The sequence below is a fragment of the Rattus rattus genome, chromosome 10 (assembly GCF_011064425.1).
Source record: "Rattus rattus isolate New Zealand chromosome 10, Rrattus_CSIRO_v1, whole genome shotgun sequence".
NCBI classification, from domain to species: domain Eukaryota; kingdom Metazoa; phylum Chordata; class Mammalia; order Rodentia; family Muridae; genus Rattus; species Rattus rattus.
This window is the reverse complement of record NC_046163.1, coordinates 55,239,378-55,254,818: the sequence shown is the minus strand read 5'-3', so window position 1 is coordinate 55,254,818 and position 15,441 is coordinate 55,239,378. Positions and strand designations below refer to the sequence as shown.

At 36.5% G+C, this 15,441-nt stretch overlaps 1 protein-coding gene across 11 annotated transcripts in view; it reads left to right on the top strand.

The window, feature by feature from the left end:
- Cep170 (centrosomal protein 170) overlaps positions 1-15,441 on the top strand; it is an 81,734-nt gene that overhangs the window by 39,182 nt on the left and 27,111 nt on the right. For 4 of the 11 annotated variants that reach the window (XM_032915093.1, XM_032915090.1, XM_032915094.1 and 1 more), the window contains exons 9-11: positions 2,778-3,415; positions 11,390-11,539; positions 14,141-14,261. In XM_032915093.1, the coding sequence (XP_032770984.1) occupies positions 2,778-3,415; positions 11,390-11,539; positions 14,141-14,261 (909 nt within the window). The remainder of the gene's footprint in view (positions 1-2,777; positions 3,416-11,389; positions 11,540-14,140; positions 14,262-15,441) is intronic. The other 7 variants (XM_032915099.1, XM_032915097.1, XM_032915098.1 and 4 more) reach the window with 3 other exon arrangements.

The following is a 15,441-nucleotide window of genomic DNA, read 5'->3' as shown; positions in this document are numbered from 1 at the left end:
TGCATTCAGATTGTGATAAATGGAAGTAGATAGTAGTCAGTAACGATTGCTAAGACTTGGACTTTTGGCAGTTATGAAAATCAATTGATATGGGATAGAAATAAGTAGGTAGGTAAATAGATGATAGGTAGATAGATAGATGATAGATAGATAGATAGATAGATAGATAGATAGATAGATAGATAGATAGATAGATAGATAGATAGATGCCTTGCTCCTACAAGAGTAAAGTGCACGCGCTTTGGGACAGTGAGGAAAATAATGTTCACAAAGCCCATACACTTTCACCCTTTAGGAGAGTTGCAGCTTCCTTTACACCTGCTTACAAAGTACAGCAAGGCTAATCAGAGGGACAGTAAGTGGATCTCTATCTCTAGGCATGGTTAGTGGTCAGCAGAGGGGTTAGGAAGCACGTTGAGCATCTCCTTGTGGTCTTTTTTGATGAAGAGAAACATAAGATTGCAACTCTGACCTAAAATGCCGCACCTTTTCCCCTGGCGTAATACACAGAGCATTAGGAGGACTAATTCATAATTTTATAAGAAAGAAAATGACTAATCTCCAACAGATTAGAAACAGGAAAGAGACGAAACTGGTGTTTTCATTAAAATTCTGAGTGTAAGTTTATTTGGTCTTACTGTACAGGAAATATTAGAGTTCATTCTTTTGAACCTTAAGAAACTGAATTCCTATTCAATTTATCTAACATAATACGTTTTAAACAGTGCTATACTGAAATGCGTTTTAAACTAGTAGTTCTACCTCTGTTTGGTTTCAATGTACTACCATGATTCCTAAATTATCAGTGACAGAGTCCACTGATTAAGCACATTATTTTCTTTTCATAGTATTTTTGGAAGTAAATAAATTGAAGTTTTTATATTCATCTCATTTAATTTTTATGTTAATCTATAACTTTAATCTGCCTTAGTTTTACCATATTAGTGCACCCTGTTTCTCTTCCTTTTTTAAGATGTCATTCAGTTCTACCATTCCCTTGTCTGTCCTCTTTTATGTACTACATTTTTTAGGTAGTTCTCTTGTGTTACATTTTTACCATTGTTGGTAGCTTCCAGGAACAAGCGCATACATGTTAGAAATCCTTCCCCTGAGACAGCCTTCTCATTCTCTCATACACAGAAAGCCTTTTCTTTCTGATTGTTCTCCTATTAACAGATGTTCGCTTTAGAGTAGACAGCCTGGCAGTGTTTCAGAATCGATTATTTCTATAAAATTGGTTCTGTCAATGTACATTCCAATGTACTATTTATTTATAACTTGAAAGAATTTTTTAATCCTTGATTAGTAATTCCATCTAAATCATGTTGCCTTAGTTAGGGTTTTACTGCTGGGAACAGACACCATAACCAAGGCAACTCTTATAAGGACTCTTATAATCGGGGATGGCTTACAGATTCAGAGGTTGACTCTGTTATCATCAAGGTGGGAGCATGGCGGTGTCCAGATAGGCATGGTGCAGGAGGGGTTGAGAGTTTTCCCTCTTCATCTGAAGGCTGCTAGAAGACTGGATCCCATGTGGTTAGAATAGGTTCTCAAGCCACCAGCACAGTGACATTGCTTCTTCCAACGTGGCCACATCTCCTAATAGTGCCACACCCTTGGCCGAACATATTCAAACCACCACACATGCCTAGAGTAAACTCTTGTTCTGATACAGAAAAATCTTGTTGGGAGGCAGTGTTCCTAAATTCAAATATGCTTTAATATTCGACATCTACCTATATCTACACCGTGTAGTTTATTAGATGGAAAGATGGGGTAGAAGTCTTTGTAGTTGGTAGGATGTCAGCATCATTGAAGCCGCTAGAGTTTAGAAACCTCGGATGGGAAAATATTTGTAAAGATCGGTTCTTATTAATAGAAGCTAAAAATTTAAATCTTTTTATTGACATGCTGAACTCTTAAAATTATTGAATATCACAATTTAGATATACTCCATTTAAATGACATTCATGTTCTGGTTAATGTTTCAGTTACAACAGCCTTTTAGAATATGATTCCTTTTACTTGATGAGATCATAATCACTTTATTTCCCAATTACCTTTCCTCCATACAAACCCTCCCATAAACCTGTTGTCACTCTCTTTTAAATTATTCCTCATTTTTTTATTACTTGTTCTTACATGCATAATTCCTAAATATATAAGCAATCTGCTGTGTCTGTATAGTTTTGCTTGTCTGTATGTTTTCAGACAGGGCTGACCATTTGGTATTTGGTAATCAATTGTTGGTATTGGGTAATAGTTGGTGTGCTCTTCCCTAGGGAAGACTGTTTTTCTCACTGTTGGCATCTCTTATGTTGCCTGTACTTCTTTGTATAGGGTTGAAACCTTGTTGATTCTTAATGTCTGAGCCAAGTCTTAGGTTTTTTGTTTGTTTGGGTTTTTTTGTTTGTTTTGTTTTTGTTACCAAAGGTTTACAATTGAGAGGCAGAACTAATGTTTATTAACATTAGAAGTGTAAACTATGACAGGTGATGGAACATTGCTTATTCTTGTAAGGGATTGATGAATCTTTTATAAAGTTGAGATTTAGAAAGAAAAGTAATAACTCAGTTGTTTAGAAAGGGCCTCATTATTGGTGTTGGTTAAATATAATTGTAACTGTTGCATTTGAGGGCATTGCGCAAAGCCTGTTATGCTAAAGGGCATACAACTTCGTCTTCGGAAGGGGAAGGGTACTTTTGTATGTGTTTCTGATTTCTACATGGAATTTTTTTTTCTTCTTTACTATATCATGTCTTTCTTGTGTCCAGGAAACAAACATGATGATGGCACCCAGAGTGACTCAGAGAATGCTGGGGTGCACAGGCGCTGTGGCAAGCGTGCAGCTCTGGAGGAACATTTACGGCGCCATCACTCAGAGCAGAAGAAGAAGATCCAGTCTGCTGAAAAGCATCAAGACCAAGCTGCTGTAAGTCAAACTGCTTTTATGATTGCATTCTTTGATGAAGATCATTCCAGAAAGAGAAGGTCACATTCTTTTACTCAAAGTTCAGGAACCTTATGTCAGGAAACTACTTTCTCAACACCACATACAAAACTTGCAAAAGCAGAATCTCCACCAGCAGATGCCAAAGTGGTTTCTTTGTCTTTACAGACTAGCTCTACGCATCACAGAGGGGGGCATGGTGTTCCACATGGGAAATTGTTAAAACAGAAATCAGAGGAGCCATCGGTGTCACTACCCTTCCTACAAACTGCATTATTAAGAAGTTCAGGGAGTCTTGGGCACAGACCAAGCCAGGAGATGGATATAATGTTAAAAAATCAAGCTACTTCTGCCTCTTCAGAAAAGGATAATGATGATGACCAAAGTGACAAGGGTACTTATACCATTGAGTTAGAGAATCCCAACAGTGAGGAGGTGGAAGCAAGAAAAATGATTGACAAGGTAAATAATTGAAATTTGAGTATAATGGTAGTTGTTGGGGGGGTTTGAACTCTTGGACCTTATTGGAGAACTGGTGTGAAATGTTCTCATGCAGTAGGTGGTGTTGGGACTTTAGGGTTTTGTTAGGGACCTAAAAGACTAATAGCAAGAACAAAATGTTTCCTACTTTCATTTTTACTTATATTCTGAATTTTCCTGAATTTTAAGTCTTCTACATTTAAACTACGTGGGCCTTTTTAAGGTATATAAATTTCAATGGCTTTAAAACTAATGTCATTTTGTATTTATTTCTATTAAAACTGAACAACGAAATAGATTTCTATAACTATTAACGTGAATATAAATGTTAACTGGTTTTCTATTCATTTTGGGAACAAATGAAAGTGTTTGCTGTGATTAACTTTACCCATATTCTCTTTGTTTCTCTTCACTACTCTCTGTGTTGAAATCAGAACAAAATCAGTTTTTATATGTTTTATTCATTTTACTCAGGCTTAACCCAGTCCTAATAATTTGTCTATATTTCAGATATTTCTTTGATGTTACTGGTTTATTTACATGGTTATTGTTGTATGATTTATATAATACTTCCCAATTTGTTATGATAGTAAATGGTGGACCTTAGTAGAATGAGCTATTTATTTTACCACCTGGAAAATAGCAACCTAAGCCCGACCAAACATTAATCTCTTGTTTAAATTCTTGTTACTAAAAATATGCTCAAGGTGAGCAACATGGCTATCACTAAGTGGCTAGTACAGACATACTGAATCAGAGTCTGATAAAAACAAGGTAAACACGTGGGTCCTATGTTCATTAACATTTAGAATATTCTAATTTCAAGAATGGTCCATCAGAAAATGACAAACATCTAGCCCTCTGGGTGCAGGCAAAAATAGTATGACTATTTCACCTTTAATTTCTCAGTGTATTATTTTTATTTTAATATTTGTTCTATAGTATTTGCAATGCACTCACTGATATACATGTATAATTTGTAAGCATACATTTACTGAGTTTAATTTTTCTACTGTTAGAGTTGCATAATGCCTAGCTTTAGTCTTGGAGATACGTGTTATATGTAAGCAGTACTTTTACCGTTGTTAAAAAAGAAGCCTAGGCCTTAAAAAGCCTTAGTCAGTTCACTCCACAGTTGGGTAATATTTTTCCATTAAAATATTATTTTATGGTTATATATATGTTCAGATGTTAAGAACATGGCTGTTTGCAAGCATCTGGAATTAAATATATAACTATATGTACTATTCTTTTGGGTTAAATGGACCTCTTTAAGCTTAAGTGTCATGTATTCCATAAATTAAGACTTTCTTAGGTTTAACAGGAATTCAAAAAACACCTAGGAAGCTTGTCATGATGTCTGTCATATAGCTTATGAAGAAGATCTCTTAATTACTACTTTTTATATTAGTCATTGCTACATATGACTCGCTACCCAAGTCTGTCAAGTCCTGGAAAATACTTTCAGCACTAAAGGGGTTAAATAAAAAGCCAAGGTAGAAATTACAGTACAAGAGACAGGCCTGGCCTGGGTCAGTGTGCAAGAGAGAAGGCATTTCTACAGCTAGGCCTACTTAGGAAAGCAATAGGCAGTGAGGCATTCACAGAATCTGATCATTAGTTGTTGTCTAAAATTATCATATGCATCGTTTTTTCATTTCAAGGAGCACTGTAATACATTATCATTTTCAGAGTGGAGAAACCCAAGATTTTAGAGCAAAGACTATTAAAAAAGAACGATACTATGCAACTTGATGTCTAACTTATCCATTCTTCATTTGTATAAACCAGAAAACGGATACCAAGATTGCTTCAAAGAAAACAAGAGTCATTCCATTTTCATGTGACTGGAACAGTAAGGGAGCTGAGAGTTCAGGATATCTGGTTAAAGCTAGAAGCCACAGGCAGGCCAGCTTAATACTAGGCTCTGCCAGAACAAACTTGGAGAACTGGATTTAGACGTCTGAAGAACTGATGGATGGATGAATACAGAGAAAATAAAGGGCAAAAATAGCTAGACTGAGGCATATGCAGTACTTGGAAAGGACTAGAGTAATAAACAGACGTGCAGTTACCGGTAGCTCCCTCCTTAACGTTTGAGTATGCATGATAGATGTTCAAGCAGCTTTGTCTAACTAACTTCCACATAGTTTTATCTCCTTTCTTACTCCATCGTTGATAGTGTTCCATACTTTGTATGAGGAAAAGATTATTAAAACTGGAAATACTCTGTATCCTTTGTCTTAAGAGGTATGTGTTTAGTAGGATATACTTACAAATGAAGTTATATGTTGAATGCTTTGAGAAGTGTAACATGTTGAAGGAAATGTTACAGTAGCTTCCAAGAGGATGTCTCAGGTTAAAATCTCTTCAAAAGAGAATTAGTCACTTAATTTAAATAGTTAAAATTGTCAGGGGCTGGAGAGTCAGCAGTTAAGAGCACTGACTGTTCTTCCAGAGGTCCTGAGTTCAATTCCCAGCAACTACATGGTGACTCAGAACCATCTGTGTTGGGATCTAATGCCCTCTTCCGGTGTGTCTAGAGACAGCTACAACATTCTGATATATACATAAAAAATAAATAAATCTTTAAACTGTCTGCGAGAGTCTGTAGACACTATCATCTTGTTGCATTTTCATCTTAATCACTGCTTTATTAGCCTGTAGTTTTGTCCTTATTTACCTACGTGGGAAAGAACTATAAACTCCATACTATAAGGAACTGCCCTCAACACGCCCAATGAATATTAGATTTAACTGTCAGCAAAGTTAACTTTGCAGCATCTATAATTAACTCTGTAATAGAGATAAAAAAAAGTTTAAAAATATATATCTAAGCCAGTCTTAATCAGAAAGTGAAGAGCAGGAGTAGCCAGATTAAGATATCACTAAAGGAGAAAGAAAGGCTGTTGCAGAGAGAGAACTTAAATGTTAAGACAGAAAACAAAAAATTTAAACTAGTTTTATTCAGAAAGAAGCACGAAGAAACGATAGTTGTGTAGTACAAGTAGAATTCCCATAACATAAAATTAGATATTTTAGTCATTGAGAATGTGCAGTTCAGTTAATATTCACCTATAATTCCAGTACTTGGTAAGCTGCAGCAGAAGGATGATCAGTTGAAAGTCATCTGGGAAGTGTCTTGGAAGCTGTGATACATTCGTACTGTTCTGTGATGATGACCCTGTCTAATTCCAGAATGTGTTGATCACTCTAAAAAGAAATTGCACTTAATTACGTCTTTTCCCATTGTTCTGACACCTTAGCAACTAACTATCTGCTTTCTGTCTCTTTGCATTTACTTAGTCTGGATATTCCCTATGAACAGAGTCATTCTATATGTGGCCGTTAATGACTGGCTACTGTTATCTTGAAGATTCATCAATGTTATGGCATGGAATGCCACTTCATTCTTTTATGTCACTGAATCATGAAATATAAATCACTCTATTGTAGATACTTTTATCTATTCGTCCACTGACAGGTGTTGAGTTTGAGTCCATGTTTGACTATTGTAATGATGCTGTGAACAAGAGTGCGTCTGTGTTGGGACTGGAGAGGTGGCTCAGCTGCTGAGAGTGCTAACTGTTCTTCCAAAGGACCTGGATTCAGTTCCTAGCACCCGCATGGCAGCTCACAGCTGTACCACAAGTTCCAGGGATCCCGCACCCTCATAGAGACATAATATCCAGGCAAAACACAATGTACATGAAATAAAAATGAAAAAGAAACAGAAAAATTTATATCTGTACATGTGTAGTACAGTGAGTGGTAAACAATCTCTCTTCACTGCTTTCTGAACTCTTGTAACAATTTTGTCTAAATTTTAGATTTGAAAGGTTAGTTAGAAATATCAGAATCATAGCGTTACACACTTATATTTATTCCATTGAATTTTAAGTTACTTATCTTTTTAAAAGTTGTTACATTTTTTGGGAAAATACTATAAATTTAAAAACAAACTCCTGTATTAGATCATCTTGAATTATTTGACTGTTTGCTAGAGTTCAGCATAGTTCTTGAGTGGCTAAATGTTTTCTGCAAGATGTGGGATTTTGTACTCGTGGTATATAATTCATAGAGACACGACTCATCTTACCCAGCAGGGCCTTGCTCCTTCTTTGGGGAAAGAAAGTTCAGGTTGTGACTTAACTTTGACACACCTTGTTAGGATTAAAATGTGAGGAGATGAATTCCAAGTTTAGTTGATTAGGACTTTTTTTTTTAGTGCCAAAACTCATTATGTTAGCAATGCACTCTGCCACTAAATTAAGTATTATTGCTATGAAATTATCATTTTGACTAAATGTGTATTGTTATAATTATGGTATAGTTTTCTCCTCTCCCTCTTACACTGGGCTCTGCCTCCTGGTACAGTGAGCTGATCTCCTATATCTGGTATTACTAAGTGTAATTTTGATCTGTGCACCTGTTTATTAATAGGTGTGATAACAGCATCCATGAAACTTGACTCTGCTCTTTAAAATGGAGCACAACCAGTCCCCAACCCCACTGGTACCATTTTGAATTGAAAGGTGTGAAGCTTAGGCCACTGTAATTTGGACTTTTAAATAATGACAATAATAACTTGATAATGGAAAAAAAACAAAAGCAAAGGATTCGTTTGTGTTATATATACCAGTCTGTCAATATCTGAAGGGATTGTTTTTTGTTTTTCTTTTTTGCCATTTAAAAGTGAGACTGGAATCTAAAACTATAGTCTGATATTCACAGGAGTTTGGTTTTTATAATGTACTTCTGTGTGGTTGTTCTTTTTGATTCGTGTGTGTGTGTGTGTGTGTGTGTGTGTGTGTGTGTATTAGACCTTGGTAGTACAGAAGAAGTAAGTCACATGAGTTCTAAATACCCTGTAGTACCTGGCCTATCGCTTACATTAATAAGTACTGTGCCCAGTAACCAGTTGTTTAATGTGTTTAGAATAGCCACTGAGCTATAGGTGTGAATTCTATAGGGAATGTGGTATGTGCCTGTTCTGAGGTGAAGATTGAGAATGTATTCAAAGGACATAGAGCAGTGTGGTGCACATGCAGTAGTGAGGCAAAGGGTCTGCCCTCTTCCCCAACACTAGAATCTCTGGGAGAGATCACAGGTGCTGCCTCAGGTAGGGATGGTATCTACCTGGATCAAGCACAGTGAATGTCACTCCTCTCCTTAGAGCCATGAGTCATCTCAGTAACCTGTCAGACCCTAACGAGCTCCTTTTGCATCTGTCCTGGGAGTTAGAAATGGACTAGCCAACTTCTGTGAAGATTTTAGAAATACAGATTAGACAGGTGTTTGTCCTTTTCCCTGTGCAAGGCCAACCTAACGAAGTCCCGGCTAGACGAGAGAGCCAGATTCTGTTATGAACACACTTGGAATTGTGATTGACATCAGGTCAGAGGAGGGCGGGAAGAAAAGAAAGTAGTTAAGGCTAACAAACTGCAAGTACCCTGAGGTATTCATGATGATGATGATGACAGGTAAGCCACTTTCTATCAGGTGATAAAGAATGAAATACATATGGATGAAATCTAGTAGCAAAATCTAGAATCAAAGATGGAAAACCTTGCAATTTGATATTGGTATCTGAAGCACTCTCAAGTGCTAGACCGTTATCAGATCACATGTCAGAGTGTGGTACTATAGAAGTACAGAAAATGTGCATGCCTCAGTATACAGATAATGTACCTGGCTGTACACTCTGCACGTGCAGGATGTCACAAGTGAATGTCTGTGCTTGCACACAGAGATGAATGCATTCTAGGCTAAACTGGACTATCCACTGTTACCTTAATTTTTTCAGTATATTGTAAAAGCTGGCCACGGTGGCTTATTTATCCTGTAGTTACAGCTCTTGTGAAGCTGAGGCAGGAGGAATGTGGTGAGTATGTAGGTCAGTCTGGATTACAGTATGAGTTGCTTAAAAATAATAAATTAATTAAATCATAAATGTGAAGCCTAAAAGCTTTTTGTCACACTGGAATTCTTCCTGCCCTATATGGGAAAGAAATCATTGGCAGTTCTCTAGCATATGTTACAGGTATGTCTCTGATAAGCAGTTCTCTAGCGTATGTTACAGGTATGTCTCTGATAAGCAGTTCTCTAGTGTATGTTACAGGTGTGTCTCTGATAGAGAATGTGTGGGAAATTGCTACTATTTGTACTATTCGTTGTCTTCAGCTCCCATTAGAGCTGAAGTATTTCGGGCATAATTTGTTACCTTTTCAAAATACTAGTCTATTAACCAGATAATAACCAAGTCATTTTTATTAGAAATATTTTGAAGAGATTTACCATATTCTTTGTTGGAAACCGCTGGTGAATATATTTGAAGAAGCCAAACTTATGTCTGATACACTTAAATATCTCTAAATCAGAAACTATAAATTGGCATGCCACAGTGATGCAGAACATAAATTATTTTTTTAACCTTCAAATTTGAGTTAGATTTTTCTAGTAATATAAAAATAACAAACTGAATCAGTAAATTTGAAGTGAGCCATTTGTAACAGACAAGCACAAGCCACTTCAGCAGCTAGCGTTTGCTTTCCTTATAAATCAGGGTAAAGTCACAAAACACAGGCATACCTTCTTTGCCGCACTGCCGAAATTGCATCATTCACTTTTGTTTAGCAAGATGAGGCAAAGAAACTATATTCCCATCTATACCCTGGTGTCCATGTGCTATTAAGGGTCTTATTTATCTTAAAATTGGTAATATGCAACCTGTACTTAAAGCAATAATAATTCTAACCAAATTCTTGAGAGAAAATAAACTTGTCTCTAAATTAAGTTAAGCAGTAAAGCCATCTAGTGGTAAAATTTCCCCATTTCACTGAATGTAGATATGTGGTCTCCGTTTTACTAATGTACATCTCAGAATTTATCAGATCACTTTATGACCGTCGGTTTCTTTTTCTGTGTGTTGGTGTAGCAGGCATGTCCATCCTACAGCCTTTGTGCTACATGTGTCCCGATGTAGCTATGAATACAGTGCCTATGTAAATGAGAAAGTCATGTATCAGTGTGAAAAGAGGTGCACCACTGAAAGTGGTCTGCCCTTGTTTGTGGAAAGTGAAGGTTCCAAAGGTCATTTCTACAGATTACTAATTCAATGATTTATTTTCTACTGTAATAATCAATGTCCCATGCACAGTAAGTGTATGAGTAAACTTGGGGACATTCATCTATTTAGTTGAAACAAGTTCAAACTGAATAGTAAAACGAAATATTAAGTATAATCACTACAGCTTTTCTCCAGTCTGTTTGCAAGGTCTAGTGTCCAGGTCCCTTCATGTGCCAGAAAGTGACAAACACTGGGGTCTTGCCTGATGGAAAACAAATTCACGTGGCTATTGGTCTCTGTGTTGAGCTTGACCATTGATGGTCACTTACTTTTTTGATAAAGTTGATCTGTGTGAGCAGGTCAAGAACCTGCATTTCAGACAAATTGCTATACTCTGTGTGAAAATCATACAATAAAATTTGTTTGGAACCTTAGGAAATTATAGGTATGAATGCAAGTTATATACGTAAACAACCATTTTTAGTAAAAACAAGTAAAAAGAGGCGTGTGTTTCTACTTTTCTAATGTGCTTCTCCAAAATGGAGACAGGAAACAAGCTGAAAACGTGCTGAAGTGTATTCTTGACTCTTTCCATGATTTTAATGTTTAGTGTCATAAATCCTTTAAACAACTCTAATGCAGTATCTTGAATATTTAATTCAAATATTTAAAATTTTGCTGTTAAATACAATAGTCACATCTACAGCTGCTGGCTTTCTGTCCAGTCCACCTGGGAGTCACCCTGTCATTAAACAGGTTTCCCTTGTTTCTGGAGTTTTGGATATCCTAATTTAGGATATCTTCATTTGCTAATGATGCTGTTGATATTCACACACTAATCTGGTACCCACATTTATTTTCATTATGAAACACATTTTTCCTTCTAGGTATTTGGAGTAGATGACAATCAGGATTTTAATAGGCCCATTATCAAAGAAAAGCATAAAGGTCTCATAAAAGATTGGGCTCTCAACTCTGCTGCAGTAGTAATGGAAGAAAGAAAGCCATTGAGTACACCTGGGTTTCATAACTCAGAGGTATGCAATCCTTTTTATAGCGTAAAATATAAGTTTTCATCAAGGTATTTTAAGTATTTACATATACATATATATCCTTGTGAAATGGTTCAAATATTTGGACTATTTTTTATTTTTAATTTTAATGAAAACATGATACAATTTTGGTTTAGGTTCTAGCTTTCCTTTTTCTTTCAGTGTTAGTGAGGAAAATAAGTACAGTTCGGCCAACAAACAGTAAGCCACATACCCACTTTGTAAGGAGCACAATGCGACTGAACAAGGAACATTCCCTGCTGATGTTCTGGGGCTTATGTATGTGCATTACAGACTGAGGAGGACACACGAGGGGTCCAGTTGATCACCGCAGTAGGAGGCAGTGTGGTACCCTGGGTGTAAGGAGAGTGATGTAAGAACAACTGAGGATGGCTTGATCGCATAGCTTGCAGCATCAGAATTCCATTGCAGACTACATGACAAAAGGAAATATAAAATATTTGGATAAGTTGGGAGTGTTACTTGTTCAGGTAACAGGCAGTAACTTCCAGTGAGAGGAATACCTGCAAGCTGTTTACAAATAAGAAAAATGCAGTACATAGAAATGAACTTGGATAGGATCCTAAATCTTGTCATTTGTGAAGCCAGAATTTGAACCTTGACTTTGATATTTTTTTTTAACTTGAGGTAAGCACTGTGTGTGTGTGCATTTGTGTGCGCGTGTGTGTGTGTATGTGCATGTGTTTTGTTGCACATGCATGTGGGGGCCAGAGGAGTACATGCATGTCTTCCTCTGTTGTTCTCTGCTTTATTCCTTTGGGGACAAGGACTTTAACTGGCTGGCCAGCTGCTTGCCTCTGCTACTGATGCTGATGTCACAGGCACACACGGTCGTGACCCACTTTTTATGTGGGTGCTGGGAATTTGAACTCAGGTTGTCAAGTGCTCCTAATCACAGAGCTATCTCCACAGCCTTTTTCTTAATCCATTATTTTACTCATTAGATTAATTTTCTTTAAGGAAAAAAGTTAGTTATAGTGAGTGGTGAATAAATATAAAATGTAAATAAAATCAAGTTGCATAACACTACTATTTCATTTTATATTCCTACAAATCAGTTTTTAATGACAGATAAATAACCTATATGTTCATGGAATAGTGTTGAAATTATTCCCCTGAATTTCTGAAAATTGTCAGAGCAGTTACAGCTTTTTAGTGTTCTTTATTTCTCTTAAACTTAGGGAAGTTTTATTCTAGTTTCTGTTTAATTTATTTTGATAGATCCAGGGAAGGGCTTTTGTAAATTACTTTAGATTCCCTCCTCTCTCTCTCAATCTAAGCCAGATAAAATTCATAGAGTTCCAGTTAGTTCTTGTCTTTGTAGCCATCATGTAACAGGCCATTAGAACAAAGAACGACTTGCCATAAGTATACAGCAGGGAAGCCACTCTGTTGTGGATGCTCTGGGCAGTGCACGCTCATCTGGCATTGCCTTTGGTGCTCAGAGCTGTAGACAGGTATTGCAAGACCTTGGAAGGAAGTCCAAGAAGTCAGCTGGTGGCTTTGGTGTCCGCTTTGTCTATATACATTATTCCCTACATTTGACTATTTTAATCTCTTCTTGATAGCATACAGTGTAGTATCTACGTGAATCATTACTTATCAGTATTTAGCATCAGCCTGGTCATAATTAAAACAGTAACTTTTAAAAAAAAGATATGTTTTAAATAGTTGAAAATGAATTTCTGGTTGTCTTAGGTTTCCTAGTTGCCATTCCAGTTTTGATGTGGATGGCTGCCTGAGCTTAGTTTTGGGTAAGAGGTGTCTTTGCTGTTTACAGCACTAGAAATTGAACCTGGCCTTCTGTGTGCCAAGCAAGTGCTCTCCCACAGAACTCTATATCCCCAGACTCCCTTTCTTTACTGTACTAGGATTCACAGTCTGGCCCCACCTTTGATTACAGCTTAGATAGATAATTTTTACAGTACCCTCAGCTTAACAGATGCTAGGGTATGTCCATGAGTTAAGGAACACATATAAGCCAGTAGAAGGGTTCAAAAGACATTTGTCTTAAAGACAGATCTAAACATAGATGAGTCTGGGTTCAGACTGGGTATAGCAAATTTCACAGAGTGAGTTATTTTCAGCGTAAATATCATAGAAATATCAGGCCTTTGGGTTTTTGAAATCTATTAAAATATAACCTAACGTATTTGATAATTCTTGGAACTCTGAAGCCAGTCTGATTTCCTAGAGAGTAGAGGACTACAGGTAACTTTACTAACCCTTTAGGTTCTCTTCCTTTTAATGGAGTAAACTGATTCCACTGGGCTAGCTGCAAAGCTGTGATATATATCTGTACTCCTCTGGCAACCCAGTGAATATTGTCTCTGGTACTACATTTGTGTATAAGAAGCACAGGAAACTATATACTACATTCACAGTAATAAACAAATGTGGGTGAAAGGAGCTGCCGAAGTCTTCATGTCAGACTTTGGACTTCATCATCACAAGCTGAGCTGGAGAGGTGGCTTCTGTGTCACACCATGTGGCTGAAGTTCCCTCTCGTGAACGTCAGCGTCAGCAGGGTTGTTGGCATCCTCTATCTCTGTTTTTCTCCTTTAGGAAGCCATATCTTCATCTGGAAGCAAGCGTTGGGTTTCACAATGGGCTAGTTTGGCTGCTAATCATACAAGGCATGATCCAGAAGAAAGGTTAATGGAATTGTCTGCAACTAGAGAAAATGGTAATTTCTTTTTTCTCCTCCATTTTTTTACCTTTTCTCTCTTTTTTTTAATGGATCATGTGTATTTAAAAAATAAAACAAGCTGAACTTAATATAGTAAGAAGTAAATTAAGCTTAAATGAAGTAAACCAAGGACCTTATTGTATATGTTATACAAGATGCCATGCTATGCCAAGTCCTTCCAAAGACAAAAGGATACCTACTAAGATTTAGTAATTCATTTTCAGACACTACTTTTTTATTGTAAATTTTTGCTATTCAAGTACAATTTTAAAACTTTAAAAATTACCCTTCTTGATATGCCAACGTTAGAAAAATATGTAACTCTCATTATAATGTGATCATAAAGATAAGGTGATAATTTACACATGAGCCATATATGTGTGAATTTATATTGTGAATTAAAATCTCAGATATTGACTTAATTATTTTTATTGCATTTATAAGTAATGTCACCTTGTACTGCATTAGTATATAGTATATCCTAAATTACTTGAAGTTTTACAATTCATTTTACACATTTTAAATGCAAAACAATTAAAGACTAATATATGATCCCCTCATAAAAAATTCTTTCAAATATGACCAAATTTTTTTGTCTTTGTCTTGTCACTTCAAAAGTATTTACTTTTGCACTGGGATCTGGTAAGTTGAATAAAAGAAAGGAGTCATTTATTTTAATAAGCTACTTTAGTATATCAGAAAATTATGGTTTGAAAGTCAGTTGGTTTATAAAATTATGACAAGTCCTATTACGTTTTATTATTTTCACATTTTTTTTTTATTGATATGGATTGTCTTAGGGTTTTACTGCTGTGAGCAGACACATGACTAATGCAACTCTTATAAGGACAACATTTAATCGGGGCTGGCTTACAGGTTCAGAGGTTCAGTCCATTATCATCAAGGCAGGAGCATGGCAGCATCCAGGCAGACATGGAGCCGAGAATTCTACATCTTCATCCGAAGGCTGCTAGCAGAATACTGACTGGCAGGCAGCTAGGACTAGGATATTAAAGGCCACACCCACAGTGACACACCTACTCCAAAAGGCCACACCTCCTAATAGTGCCACTCCCTGAACCAAGCATATACAAACCTTTACATGGATTTTTTTCTTTTTAATGCCTTGTTAAGAACTAGAGTAGTTTGCCTTGTTTTTCTTTTAGGAAGTACAAAT